Genomic DNA, 14,731 nt, shown 5'->3' on the forward strand with positions numbered 1-14,731 from the left:
CCTGCTTTGGCTGTGTCTCTCATAGCCCCCCCCCCCCCCCCCAAGCTCCACCCCCCCACTGTGATGTGCAAATGAGACAAGCCTCAGCAGGGGCGTGTTCAAAATGCAGCTCCACCCTGAATGCTGAGTTTGCTATATAAACAGTCTGCAACATTTCCCTAAAAAAAAACAAAAAAACTGCAAGACACGTTTGGTTCTCGAGGGGGGTAACCAGAGCCAGTGACACATTTAAGACTCGGCCTACATTCAGGTGCGTAGCAGACGAGCTTCTCCCAAGCGGCTTACGCAGCTGACATTTTTACACACTCTCCACTTCTGCAGCTGGATATTTGCTGAACTAATTTAGGTTAAGTATCTTTGCTCAAAGACGCGACTGGCAGAACCCCTGGGAATCAAGCTGGCAACCTCTACATCAAACCCAGTTTCCCAGTGGCACAATACTGCCGCTTCGCTGCAGTTATAGTCACTCCAGCCAGATGTCCTGTACGACACCATCTCTGTTTGTAAAACAGTGTGTGTGTTTGTGTTTGTGTGTTTGTGTGTGTGTGTGTGTGTGTGTGTGTGTGTGAGACGTTTCTCTCATCTCGAATGCAGCCGAGCCGTTAACGCACATCTCTCTCTCTCTCTCTCTGTCTTCTTGTTTTGCAGTCCAATCCTTCACCTTTACCCGTGCAGGTACTGCCCATGTGTCTCACGTCCTCACCATAGATATACAAATACTAGAATGGCTTAAAAAGAAAAAAACATCCAGCAATGTTCCCCTTTAAGCAGGTGTCTCCAACCCTGGTCCCGGAGATCCACAAGGTCCTTCTGGTTGTCATGGTTACTCAGTACTTAATTGGTCTGTTGAAATTGTTGATCACAGCTCATACCTCCCCTGATTTTCTTTGGTCTGAATTAGTTGTGGGTTTTAACGTGAACACAAAAACCAGCAGAACTCTGTGGTCCTCCGGGACCGAGGTTGGGAACCCCTAAAGTACATTTGACCCTGTTGATCTGGATACATAGCCCAAGAATCATAAAATTTTACCTGCGTCTGAGTTCTGAATGTGGATGTAGATTCATGTTCAGAGTTCAGACCTATTCAATATAACAACCTGTATGCATTAGATAATTGCTCTTTACAAACAAACCATTCTAGTTTTTATATTTCTATGGTCAACATCCTCTCTGTGACACACTGCGTTGAGTTTGCGATGTATTTCGTAAAGCTGTTGGGAAATTGGAAATTTCGGACGCGTACCTGGCTGGCTGCAAACTCTTAGCCTCTTCAACGAGCCTGTCTGTTGTTTTCTGTTCATCCTGTGCTGTCTGTCTGTGTGGTCTTTCATCTGCAATTCCTCCTGAGAGAAATCATCCCCCTCTCTCATCAAGATTCCATCCAAATGTTTTGCAAAATGTTCAACAAATTTTTCGGCAGAAGAGTCGGCAAAAGAATGTGCTAATCAGTGTGTGTTTCCTTCAGCTACTGTCACCGTATGTGAATACTCAACAAGATTACGTGGAATTTGCACAAAAGTAAACGCTAGAAATAAATTTTAAAAACGCTATGAAATATTGCAAAATTCAAATGCCCATTATCACATCTTCTCTGTATCGATATTCTAGCTTTTCCACCTTGGCCAAACATAATTTTTTTTTCCCGATATTTCATTGCGTTTAAAAAAAAAAAATTATTTCTGGCGTTTACTTTTGTGCAAATTCAAAATACAAAAATATAAAAGCAGTTGGATGGAAACCCCCCACTTCAGTATGTTCATTCTTCCATCACTCTCTCTGTTTTTCTGTCTCTCTCTCTCTCTCCCTCTCTCTGTCTCAACAACAACAACATACTGTATAGTAAGACTAATACGAATGTGCGTGAGCTTATCATAATAAATCACACTGCAATCCCATTATTAGCACACTGTGATTTTGCATTAAGTAGCCTGCAGTTGTGCGCAAAATCAAACTAATTGGTTATTAGGTCTGCCTCGTTTATGTAAATACCTAAATAATCTGCAACTCTTTCTACTTCTCTTTTCACCATTTTTTTCTCTTTGAGGAATGTTCCTAAGTGAGATTTTTCCGTTTCTATTTATTAATTTTTAAAAATATTTTGCATTTATTAAAAAAAAAAAAAAGATATGTTTGATTAATGAGTCCAGTTCAGTTGCCCTTTTGTGTTTTGGTGGTGTACGGGGGTGCTGTGTACATAGACCAGGGGGTCCGCACTTATCTATAAAGGGCAGGTGTTGGGTGCAGGTTTTTATTTTAGTCCAGCACTAAGACCTGATTCTACTTATCAAGCTCTTGATTGAAGATCATGATTAGTTAATCAGTTGAATCAGGTGTCGTAATGCTGGGGCTAAAGCAACGACCTGTTTCCACTCTGGTCCTTTTTTCGGGTGAGACTGGGCGCCCCTGCCTGCTGTCCTGCTGGCTCGCTCTCGCCCCTCCTCTCAGAGGAAGTCCTTCATTTGTCAGCGAGCGGCTCCTCCAGAGGGGAGTAAAAACCCTGAACCCCTGAAACCCTGAAACCCTAAAACCCTGAAACCCTCTCTGGTTTATCTGTGGAGCCGACGCTAATCGCTAGCTCCCCGGCCCGGTCCGACAGGGAGGAATAGAAAGCAGGGGAGGAGAATTGAAACCGGACTCGGCCATGAAAATGAAGATGGACACTTTCCCACCCCTCACCCTTTTGTCTACTTTTTTTGTGTGTCTACCCCCCCAAATCTCTTCTTCCTGGTTTTTTGTAAGAGTGGCGGTTTCCATGGTTTTGGTTTGATGGCGAGACGCTGGGGTTCGAATTACTAGATCCCTCCTCCGGGGTCTGAATTGTGCTTTGGCTTTTGATGGTGTCTGTGAGATTGCAGACCTGGGGGGGTGGGGGGAGGCTGGTATTTTTGGTACATATTTTTTACATCCTCATAATTTATAACCCTGTCTAATAGCATTTCACTGCAAATTAATTGAGATTTTATTTTATTTAAAATTGTTTTTAAGAAACATAATTCATGCTGGATAAATGTGAATATTAAATGGCTGACAATGCTATTTTTATGCAAATAATCCAATAGGCATTGAACCCTGACACCAAAGCTGTGAGAGCTGGTTTCATATAGGATGTCAGAGTAGACCTGCATCTCATTGTGAGAAAACATGCCTTGTGACTAACCCTGCTGTTTGATCCTGTCTGAACCGCGTTTGAGATGAGGCTAATAACAACGCATGTCATTCCCCTAGCAGACCGCCTTTTAAAAGGTCATCCATGGCTTTGTGCTTTTCTTCACAACACCTGAGATTGACATCATGCTATTTTCTCTTTTTCTCCACCCCCTCTCTCTCTCTCTCTCTCTCCCTATCTTCCTCCTCTTCCCTCCGTCTGGCGATATCCGTCTTTGCGCTCCGTCCATCAGTGACGTTTCAACGTGGCGACAGAACGCTGCTAGGCAACGGAAGGTGAGATATACCTCTCTAACGCAAGGGATTCTGGGAAATTAGTCCAGCCCCAGCTCAAATGTATATATATATTTGTGTGTTTGTAAATGCATTTCCTTGATTGGGTCAGCAATCTGAGCGAAATGTGCATGTGCACTTATAAATTAATAAGCACATGTATGGATAAGTGCATGTATGCATTAGGTCTTAATTGCTGGATTCATAAGTCTGCAATCCAGTCAAGGGAAGCCAGAGCCACAGAAGCAAGAAGGTGGACTTCATCTGGTAATGTCTTCTCCCTGTGGCTTGGGGGGCAGGGGCAATAAACTGGGCTATTTAGAACCCTTCCATTAAACCCTTTGAAGAGTAGATTTTTCTGGAATGTTTTTTTTTTTCAAAATTCTAAGCCAGTGTTCTAGAATTCCATTGCTTATTGCCAGGAGCGATTGTGACATCAGCATTGGAATGTTCAGTCAGATCATTTTGTGATCTTACACCTTAAAGGGTTAAAGTACCGTTTCAGCACCAAGGCCAGCTCCGGGTTATTTCAGCCCCAGGAAATTGACGATGCTGAATCTTCTTTCTTTCCCTCCCTCCCCCTCTCCCTCTCTCACACACTTTCTGTCTCTCCCTCTTTCTCTCTCTCCTCCCTCCCTCTCTCTCTCTCTCTCCCCTCTCTCTCTCTCTCTCTCTCTCTCTCTCTCTCCCTCCCCCCCCCCCTCTAGGCCGGGGCTGCTGAAAGCAGGGGACCCCAGGTTACCCTGGCTGGGCGACTCCTGGCCCTCCACCAGCCTGCCCGTCAGCAGCAGCGCCCGGGGCAACAAGAGCGTGGCCAACTTCGGCCGCGGGGGTAAGAGACGGGGCGACCCTGAAACCCCAGGGCGGTGACATCACTGTGCGGGGAGGGACGAGGCTTGATTGACAGCTCAGGGAAGGAGCTGATCTGTGCAGTACTTCACATGACCTCTCTTGTGCAGAGAGAGAGAGGAAGAGGGAGGGAGAGGGAGAGAGAGAGAGAGAGAGAGGGGGGCAGGAGACAGTGAGAGAGGGGGGGAGAGAGAGAGAGAGGGGGGAGAGGGCTCCTGTGGGTAGGGGTGTAAAATGCCGCCTCTGAAGCCAGTTAATTTTCCGGTGTGCCCCGTGACCGTGGTGCCATGCCCCGGGGGGACCTGTGGCAGATTTTAATTAGCCTGGCTGCCCTGTGCCACGCCTTCCACCCCCACCCTCAGACCCCCAAAATAGAAGGTCAGCGAGCGCTCTGACGCAGGCCGTCTGGCCGGGCTCTCCAGCCCCTGCGCCGCAGCGCGCCATCTTAACCCGCCGGCCAATTAAGCGTGAGGGGAAAACGAGGTGCTGCAGAACCGCAGGGTTCTGAGACCGGGCCCCCAGTCCTGGTGCTGCAGAACCGCAGGGTTCTGCTTTGTTTTTTAAATCGGCAGCCAGTTCAGAACTGAGGGCGCGGGTGAGGTGAGTTTAGCGTGCAGTAAGCTGCTATAGTCGCTGAATTCAGTGCTGAGCGCTGATGAAATGCAGCCAGCCCCACAGCTCGCCCAGACCAGCGCTGGGCACCCCTAAAGTAAGCCGGGCAGAAACCCCAAAATGCAGCTCTGAGACTCTGGAATATTATCCCTTTTTCTCTTTCCCTCTAACCCTTTCTCTTCCTCTCTCTCATTCTTCCTCTTGCCCTCTCCCTTTCTCCTCCTCTCTCTCTCTCTCTCTCCCTTTCTCCTCCTCTCTCCCTCTCCCCTCCCTCCCCCCTCCCCCCCTCAGACGTGCTGCCCGTGGGGGGCCACAGGGAGAAGACGGGCACCATGCTGTCGGACGGCGCCATCTACAGCAGCATCGACTTCAGCGGGAAGGCGGCGTACCGCATCCCGGGCGGGGCGGGGCAGGTGGCCACGCCCTACGCCACCACGCAGATCCTGCAGTCCGCCAGCTTCCAGGAGCTGGGCGTGGCCCCGCCCGACCCCCGCTGGAAGGCCTCGCTGCAGCCCCCGCAGCAGGACAGGGGCACCCTGGGATACACGCTGAGCGACGCACCCTGCAGCAACAGTGAGTACTGAGAGAGGGGGGGGGGTGTGTGTGAGGGTGAGGTGTGTGTTTGTGTGGAGAGTGGGTGAGGGTGTGTGTGTGTGTGTGTGTTGTGTGTGGGGGCTGTGTGTGTGTGTGTGTGTGTGTGTGTGTGTGTGTGTAGAGGCTGTGTGTGTGTTGTGGGGGTGCTGTTGTGTGTGTGTGGTGCGTTTGTGTGTGTGGAGGGGTGTGTGTGTGTGTGTGTGTGTGTGTGTGTGTGTGTGTGTGTGTGTGTGTGTGTGAGGGTGGGTGTGTGTGTGTGTGCGTGCGTTTGTGTGTGAGAGAGAGGGGCTGTGTGTGTGCGTGTGTGTGTGCGTGTGCGTGTGCGTGTGTGTGTGTGCCGTCATGCCTGTGGAGGATCTCGGAGGTGTGTCGCTGTCTCTCTCTCTCTGCAGTGTGTAAGAGAGAGACAGCACCTCTGTGGCTTCCTGTCTGTCCCCACGTCCCTGTCACTCTGCATGTCCTGCATGACCCTCTGAACACCTCTGTGACCTCTGCCCTCTGACCCCTAGCACTGCTTTTCACTTCTGACTACCGATTGGCCGAGGGCTTTTCTGGTAGAATCCCACACAACCAGTCACAGGACTTCAGCTCCTGCGGCTCCTTCAGCAGCTCAGACCGAACCCTCTCAGGTGGGTCACCTGCACAGCCTCCGCCCCATTGGTCCATCTGCTGATTGGTTCATTCAGTGACTGAAAGCCAGCAGATCCCACAGCCTCCGTCCCATTGGTCCATCTGCTGATTGGTTAATTGAGCAATTGAAAGCCAGATTTGTGTAAAATGTGCGTTTGAAACACTTTAACTGACGGTGACCTTTGAAGAGACATCCTGCAGATCCCTCATAGAAAGGGAATATACAAAAAATATATCAAAAATATATTGAAAAAGTGTGTTAAAGATATTGCCAACACTTCACTACATACTCGCAAATTATTGCATTATTTAAATACTTTTTTTTTCTTTTCATTCATTGCTGTGAAACATAATATAATGAAAAAATTCACAGTCACAATATGTTTAATTTCCCTAAAAGATCCCTGCAAATTTTCAATAAAACATGCTGCTAATTAAAATTGGTGGAAGTATTAATTCTCCATTAAAACTGTCAGTGTTCTGCAAAGAACTTCACTGGTGACTAAAGGGTTAAAGTGTTTTGAGTAATTACCTGACCCAGCTCTGTTTCGTAGTTTATGTGGCTGATTGATTAATTGACTGGCTGGTTTATTGGTTGACTAGTCTGCATATTTGCATGTGACCTTCAGACTGATGGATCCAGTATCTAAGGGGGTTTGTGATGAGGCTGTGTGCTCCTCCTATCCCACCTCCTCCTCTGTCCTCCTCCTCCTCCTGCTCCCATTCTCCTCCCTTGGTCTCGTACTAGTTCATCGTACGCACAATTCTGCAATGATTGCGACGGCTTGTGGAAATTTCTTTTATTTTATTTTATTTTTTTTAAAGTCTTTGTCCCGAACAGTATGGAGCTCGCTAAATAAAATAAAGGGCGTGAATAGTTGATGAAGGCTGAAGCTGGCGATCAGGTCGCGTGTGTGTCAGGGCTGCCCCCCCCCCCCCCCCGGGAGAGCGATGGCGGAGGACGAGCGCGCGTTCGCTCTGTTCCGTCTGACGGCGTTTGACTTGGCGGTTCGCCGGGCGCTGACCCGACGCGTTCGCGATTTCGCCGGGTCGGGCGGGCGGCTGGAAGCCCTGGCGGGGGGAGCCCTGAGGCTTTTCATTGGCGGAGGGAGGGCCGTGCTCTAAAGCAGAATGGGAACGCTGGTCCCGTGAAAGCGGGCGAGATGGGGCGGGTCGGATTTAAACCGCGCTGACCGGACGTTACGGGTTCGACTGCCTCTCTGCAGAATGTTGGCCACAAGAGGAAGTGTTGAACTGGTCCTGAGAATGTTTTTTACATACAGGGTTTATGCACAACACTGAGGACATCCTCTTACTTCTAGCAGGAATTAGATTCCCTCGTTTTAAAAAAACCCCCTGGGCTACTAAAATGGAATAAAGAGAGAAAAACTAAAGACCATCCAGCCGTATCTTAAATATCTTACACGGTTTTGTCTTGGTTGATAATTCATTTTTTTATTTATTTCTATCTGGGGCCCTGTTTCATGAAGCCAGATTACTGAATTTGCTTGATAACTGTGGAGAGTAAAACCCGGAACATGGACTGAAGTTAAAGGAGCCGTTCCAGGTTTTACACAGTAATCCCGCAACCTCAGTGATTGTGAAATCCCCCCCAGTACTGTAAGACTTGACTGAGCAGGGATAAGGGTGCCGTCAGTGACCTCCAGATCTTGCGTGTGTTGATTAGAGGGGTACAGGAAACCCGTCACTCCTGTGTCAGAGCGGAGCGTCGGGTGCACGTGCTGTCAGGCACGTCTTTGACAGGGGGATCAATGGAGGATGTCTTCCTCATTCCGCACAATGCGTCCCAGAATGCAACGCTGCGCAGGTCGTTAACTGAACTCGCCGAAGTCAGGCTGCTGTTGCCATGGAGATTGCGGCACAGTCAGCCCCCCAGGTTATGGCGGTGGGTTTATGTGTGCGCTGCGTGTGAACAGAGTTTTTGGAGCCCTCGTCTGTAACCCCTCCTGCCCTGCTCTCTGCCGCCCCCTACAGACGGGAAGGGGAAGAAGAAGAAGATGAAGAGCAAGGGTCCGAGGAACGGGGGATCGTGCTGGGCCAGCGTCCCCCTGCCCCCGCCCCCCATGCACCCCCTCCCAGGCACCGAGCTGGACCACTGCGCCCCACAACACCACGATGGGGGAGGGTAAGGGTACAGGCGCTCAGTACACACACACGCACCAGTACACACACACACACACACACACGCATACACGCATACATGAACACACACATGCACAGACACACACTCTCTCACACACAAGCACACACACACAAATACACTCTTTCTCTCCCTCACACGCACACACACACACACACACACACACAGCCCACTATCCCATTTCCAAGCTGTGTTTATGTTCAGCCTTATTAATTCCAATCTTCTGAAAGTCATCTGCTTTTAATGGGGTTTCTGTTAAATGCGCACTTTTCCACCTGATAAATCTTAATGGTTGCTGATTATGTCTTCTGTCCAATGGAATGAGTATTGACATATAAAAATGCGTATTTTAAGTACTTTCTGTTGCCATTATAAAAGAGAAAAAAGTTTTCTTCCGTGCTCTGAAGGTAAAGCACGAGGTCTTATTAAAAGGTATCGTGACAAATGTTAATCAGCTCATTTGAATACGAGATTGTGCTATAAAAATTCTAACGATACGACTGGATTAATTACTAGGCATAATGAACGCACGTCCTCATTCAAATTCCGAATATTCAGGTCCACAATTAAATGGATGTTAAAACTATCAAGCACTGATGCAAAAAAAATACAAACAAAAAAAACACATCTCCACCAATCGTGGAGCACGTTGGTAATAAGAAACAATTGGTTTGGTGGAGACTGGAATCCAGGAAGCATCACAAGACGCTATCCTCCAATCTCTGTTGGTTTATTGATTGCTATCAACAGTTTCTGTGATTGGTGAAGCTTCTCTCTAGTTCATGCAAATAAGTTTATATCATTTCTAGCTCATTTTCTGTTCCCTATCATCCATGGATGATTTCTCTCCCTCCCTCCCTCTCTGTCCCCCCCCTCTGTTTCTTTCCCTCTTCCTCTCCCCTGCTCTCTTTCTCTTTCTCTTTCCCTCCCACCCCCTCTCATCTGCTTTCTCCCTCTCTCTCCCTCTCCCTGTCTCTTTCTCCCTCCCTCCCTCTTTCTCTCCTTCCCTCTCCCTCCCTCTCTCAGCTATCAGACAGACAGCTGGGGTGCCTCCATGCCTCTGCAGACCTACCTGCACCAGGGCCTGGGGGACGAGCTTGAGGAGGAAGACGAGGAGGAGGGGCACGTGCCGGCTCCACCCCTCAGGGGCGTGGCCCTGTCCGCAGCGTCACTAAGCCCCTCCCCCCACGAGGAGACACAGTCCATGCTGCAGGCGCGATTGGATGAGCTCACCCGCGCCTATCAGCTGGACGTGGCCAATCAGACCTGGTGAGTGAGAGGGGCGGGGCTACATAGGGGCGGGGCAGGATAGGGTGGGGCAGATTTTATTTCTGTTCTCATAGATGGTGATTTACATATTTTTATGCAAATTACAAATTTTTTTTTTTAAGTGTGTTGTTTATTCCTGGCTGTTATGCTTTTTTTCTTCTATTTTTCTTTTTCTTTTTCGTTTGTGAAAAAAATCTTATTCTCTCTTTCTCTCTCTCTCTCTCTCTCTCTCTCTTTTTCTCTCAGGCACATGCAGGCCACCCCACACTCTGTCAGGACCCCGGGGGGGTACGCTCCCGCAACTCTGCTGTCGGAGCTGGAGACCAGCATGAGGAACGGGGAGGAAGAAGAGGGAAGGGACGAGCAGGAGGCAGAGGAGGATGATGATGAAGGTTATGAGATACTGAGCCATCTTCGTAATATGCAGCACGGGCCAGCGACTGGCTTGGACAGCCAGGAGGTCCCTGCAGCAGGTACAGCATTCTGCGTGTCAATCCTGTGTACTACTGCTTTTATCCAGGCACACACACACGCACACATACACACACTCACTCACGCACACACACACACACGCACACACACACACACACACATACACACACACACACACACATACACACCTCACACACCACACACACACACACACACACACCACACACACACACACACACCACACACACACACACACTCACACACACACACACACACACTCACACACACACACACACACACACACACACCACACTCACACACACACACACAACACACACACTACGAACACACTACGAAACACACAACACACCACACAACTGGCAGTGGAAGAGGCCGCTGTTTCCTCAGAGTCGTTCGTCTTCTCCTGTAAAGGAAAGCTGAGAGGAGCCAGAAAGCTGTGCCAAACACCCACTCTCACTCCCCCCCCCCCCACCCCCCCCAACTCCCGGCACACCCCTCCCCCCCAACACCCTCCCCCTCACAGGTCACACTCTCTAACACCCCTACCCCACATATTTCACAGCTTGTTGCCTTTTATTCGATAAATGTTTTTCTTTTTTTCTGCCAGGTTTTCTTTTTTATTTTACCCAGAAGGCCTTGCTCCTCGGGTACGGGTGACTGATAGAGGCTGGCCTTTCTCTTCCTCCTCTGTTCCTCCCTCTCTCGTTCAGGGGGAAGCGTTTTATTTTCACACAAACAGCTCCTGGCGCTGAGCTCTCTGAGTCAGAAGAGCTGTGTGTGTGTGTGTGTGTGTGTGTGTGTGCATGTGTGTGTTTGTATATTTTGTTTGCATGTTTACTTTTTGTTTTAGGTTTAGTCTGTTGGTTTCACATTTTGCATTTTTTGTTGATTTAGTTTATTGCTGCATGAAGGTTAATTTAACTGGACACACACATGCATGTGCACACACACACAGACATAAACACACACACACACATACACACAGTGCTGTCATCATGAGAGTGTGTTTGACAGAGTGTTTCATGGTCTTGAAGAATCTGCTGGTTTTAATTGTTTCCCTGTTACTGTGGTTGAGGGCCCCTTGTGGACCCTGTGGTCTTTGAACAAGGTTGAGGACCCCCCTGTGGTCTCTCACCAGGGTTGAGGGCCCCAGCTGTGGTCCGTTCCTGGGGTCAGTGCCCATATAAACGCATTGTCCTGCGCTCTCTGTTGCCCCCTGCAGGTAAAGGCATCTCACAGCGGCCCCGGCCTGGCAGCACGGGCACGGCGGGCATGCACAGTTTGGGTCACCAGAGGGTAGCGCACCCGTCCCTCCACATGGGGGCGCAGCTGGACCTGGGGGGCACAGAGCCTCGGCAACGAAACGGTCACGCTGATGGTGAGAGGGTGGGGCACGGGGCGGGGCGAAGGAGGGGGGGGGGTATTGGGTCCCGGAGAGCTGTAGGGTCTTCCCGGTCCTGGAGAGTTCTCCTGGATTTAATTGTTAATCAACACTTAATTGATTGATCAGTAGCAGCTGATTACTCAGTTAATTCACCTTGCCCTGTTTCTTGGGTCTGTAAATCAGTTGCTGATTTTAAGGTGACACCCCCGTCATAAATCAATGAAGTTCACCCGTTATGTTAGGTGTGATTGTGATGTCATAAACAATCCCCCCCCCCCCCCCTTTTTTTTTCCTCAGGCCTTCCTTCCCCTCCTGCCCCCCCACCCTGGGATGTGGAGCCCCAGGACACCCTGGATAAGTGGGGGCAGAGGCCCAGCCAGGGGGAGTATGGGGGCTCCCTGCCGAGGGGGGGGCAGTTCTCCCAGCAGGGTCCCGCGGTCCGCTGGCCCCCCCACCGAACCGGCGCTGACCAGTACTGCGGGGAGCTATGTATGTACCCGGCAATCTGTGTGTGTGTGTGTGTGTGTGTGTCGTGTGGTTTCTTTCAGTGTGTCTTGTTTTGTGTGTTGTCGCCTTGTTAAATAGTTATTCATTTGCTATTGTATTGTTAATATTTATTATAATCAGACATTGCAGAATCTCTGAGTGCATGCTCTCTCTGAATGATCTATTATTTACATTAATCTTCTGCAGTTATGTGCAAAATATTTCAAGTATATCAGTGCACACATAAGAATTTAATGCAATATGAAGTACGCTCCTTACTCTGTCTGTCTGTCTGTCTGTCCCACAGAGTGATGATCAGATGACTCACCACTACTAGCCCTGGTGTGACAGACGACTCACCGATTTGTGCAATGAACTTTGACCTTATTCGTGTACCACGGGAAGAACAGAACAAGAAGAAATATGTCGACCAGTGTGAGGAAAAAGAATGAAAGATGACCCAATTTACACAATTTAAAAACACTTGTTTTTTCCCCCTGTCCTCACAAGGAAAATATCTCACACATTTCTCCTAAATCACATGCTTTGTGAGGACCCAGGCAGAAATGAAACTGAAGGAAGCAAAAGGGAACAAATTGTAAAGTTATGCTCATTTGAAACAATGAATTTCTCTAAATATGTAAATATTTTTCCTTTTTTTGCTTTACTTTGCAAGCTTTTTTATGGTCATTTGTACTTTGTGAATTATTGAAAGTTTGTGATTCCACAAATACATTCCGTTTGACATGTTTTTATTTACTGTACTATTATTATTATTATTATTATTACTATTATTCAAGGAATTGTAAGTAATGGTTATTGTTCATTTTGCACAGGGATTTGTTTGGTTATAAGCACAAAAACAGCTCTTGCTGACACGGGGAACCAGAATGGGTTTGGGTTGGTTACTGGGAGTGTCTCTCCGTATGCACTATGATCTAAATTCTGAGATACGGCCCAAATGCAGCGAGAGGCGTTTAGGAAAACAAAGAAAGAAAGAAAGACACTTCCACACCTGAGAAAGAAGATGAAACGATGAAATACTTTACCAGCTGACACAGGGTTTCAGCAGTAAAACTGGATCCTCAGCTTGGCTATTTGTGTTCAATGGCAGTATTGGGGCTCTATAGCAGTATTGGGGGTTCTGTGGAATCACCACGGTTTCTAAGGGGCCGGGTGGGGAGGGCGGGGGAGGGGGGGGGGGGTGGGGGGTTCAGCATTAATCCATGAATCATTTTTTTATTAAATGTTTTGTTACAAAATGCACACAGCACAACACTGTTTTATTAAAATGACGGCAGAGAAAAAACAGGTGACAGTAGTGAAAGCCCCCTTCCCTTGTCCGTAGTGCCGCACTCCGCAATCCCAAAGCTGAGGCCGTCACCATGGAGACCAGAGCCCAGCCTGGAGCGGAGCCTAATCCGTTTCGGGATTTCGCACCAAACCTCTGCTCATAATTATTCAATGAGCCCAATCATGTGATCTTTGTAATCCTGTGACTGCTGAAAAAAAAGCCCTTTCTGTCACAAATATGCAAGTCCACCACCGCAGTCTTCTCAATCACTTGACTGGTGCTATGTAATTAATCGGTTAATTGAGCCAGGGGTAATTGGTGGAAACAGAAGCCTAGCAAATACACCAGATCCTACAGAAAAAGCGCAGCCCGCCCCAGGTGTGGAGTGAGGGACGAAGTCTGTGTTGCAGTGTTCTAGAACACAGATGTCATACAGCCAATCGGTGCTCACTTCAGATCTGTGTGATCTGTGTGATGGAGGAAAGGGTGGAACATGGTTTCAGAGATTTAGAACAGTGCTGGGGGCTCTTTTCAGGATTCGCTGAAGTTCCTGGTTCCAGAATGTTCTCATTTCTGTTTCTATGATGGAAAAGCACTAATAGCAATTCCTGTTCCCCTCCAGGGGTAATAAAATAGGGAATGGATTTGATGCCATCACTCTTTTTTGCATAGAAGGAGCTCTGCCAATCACAGAGCACGTTGGAATCTGTTCTAGTCAATTCTATTCGGCTGCCCATGTGACTCGGCCTCAGTGCATGATGGGAAGGGGGCTTTCCTTTCTGAGACTCTGGGGGTCAACTGCACTGAAGTTAGATGGAGTTTAAACCTCAGGGTTAAACTGCTGGCCCCCAGAACTGCATTTCAACTCGATTAGCTATTCTTCATTCCACAACTTAGCATAGCTACTCCAGTTGTGATGTATTTCTGTGGTCTAGAAGTTTAAACCTGAGGCTAAGTAGACTGCAGTTGGCCCTGGCAGTTTGCGCAAATTTTCACACAATATCTTTGTAAGATTTTCTTCTTTTTTTGTGTTTTTATTTTTTTTATTTTTTTTTAAAACAATGTTTTTATTTATTTATTTATTTCCGGTCACCTGTAAAGAATCTCAATAAAAATCTGACATGTTCGGCCTCAGGAAAAACAGGCATTTAGGAGTATGAACGTTTTCAAACAAAAAATAAATACATAAAGCTATGATGCAAATAAAGATGTGTATGTGAAATCCAACGTGGACGTTTCTTTGGCTTTTATTACATGATTAACTGGCATGCAATCGTATTGTATTTATCTAAGTATATCAACTGAAACCGCATTCTGTTTTGCAGAAGGGACCTGGGGAAAAAAAGTGGGAGAGCGTGATGTTGAATAAACTGTCCTCCAAAACAGTACTGTATGAAGTGCAGCAGCATTGGCCAATATTGGGGTCCATTGATACCATTCAGTATTTTCGTGAACTTTTTCACATTTTTGCGATGGGACTCGATTGCCTTATATTTTTTCTTTGTCACTGTAAAATACATTTTCAGCAATAAATGAAGCAAAAGGCCTGATATTTACTTTT

At 47.8% G+C, this 14,731-nt stretch overlaps 1 protein-coding gene across 11 annotated transcripts in view; it reads left to right on the top strand.

The window, feature by feature from the left end:
• The window catches only part of LOC135264125 (roundabout homolog 2-like), a 168,346-nt gene extending 153,949 nt beyond the window's left edge, over nt 1-14,397 (top strand). For 9 of the 11 annotated variants that reach the window (XM_064352798.1, XM_064352806.1, XM_064352808.1 and 6 more), the window contains 11 exons: nt 649-675; nt 3,399-3,441; nt 4,146-4,270; nt 5,191-5,472; nt 6,003-6,122; nt 8,119-8,269; nt 9,311-9,553; nt 9,800-10,026; nt 11,229-11,384; nt 11,688-11,879; nt 12,184-14,397. In XM_064352798.1, coding sequence (XP_064208868.1) covers nt 649-675; nt 3,399-3,441; nt 4,146-4,270; nt 5,191-5,472; nt 6,003-6,122; nt 8,119-8,269; nt 9,311-9,553; nt 9,800-10,026; nt 11,229-11,384; nt 11,688-11,879; nt 12,184-12,185 — 1,568 coding nt within the window. In that variant the 3' untranslated portion in view covers nt 12,186-14,397. The remainder of the gene's footprint in view (nt 1-648; nt 676-3,398; nt 3,442-4,145; nt 4,271-5,190; nt 5,473-6,002; nt 6,123-8,118; nt 8,270-9,310; nt 9,554-9,799; nt 10,027-11,228; nt 11,385-11,687; nt 11,880-12,183) is intronic. The other 2 variants (XM_064352799.1, XM_064352800.1) reach the window with 2 other exon arrangements.
• Nucleotides 14,398-14,731: the final 334 nt, after the last annotated feature.

The sequence above is a fragment of the Anguilla rostrata genome, chromosome 9, assembly GCF_018555375.3.
Source record: "Anguilla rostrata isolate EN2019 chromosome 9, ASM1855537v3, whole genome shotgun sequence".
NCBI lineage: Eukaryota > Metazoa > Chordata > Actinopteri > Anguilliformes > Anguillidae > Anguilla > Anguilla rostrata.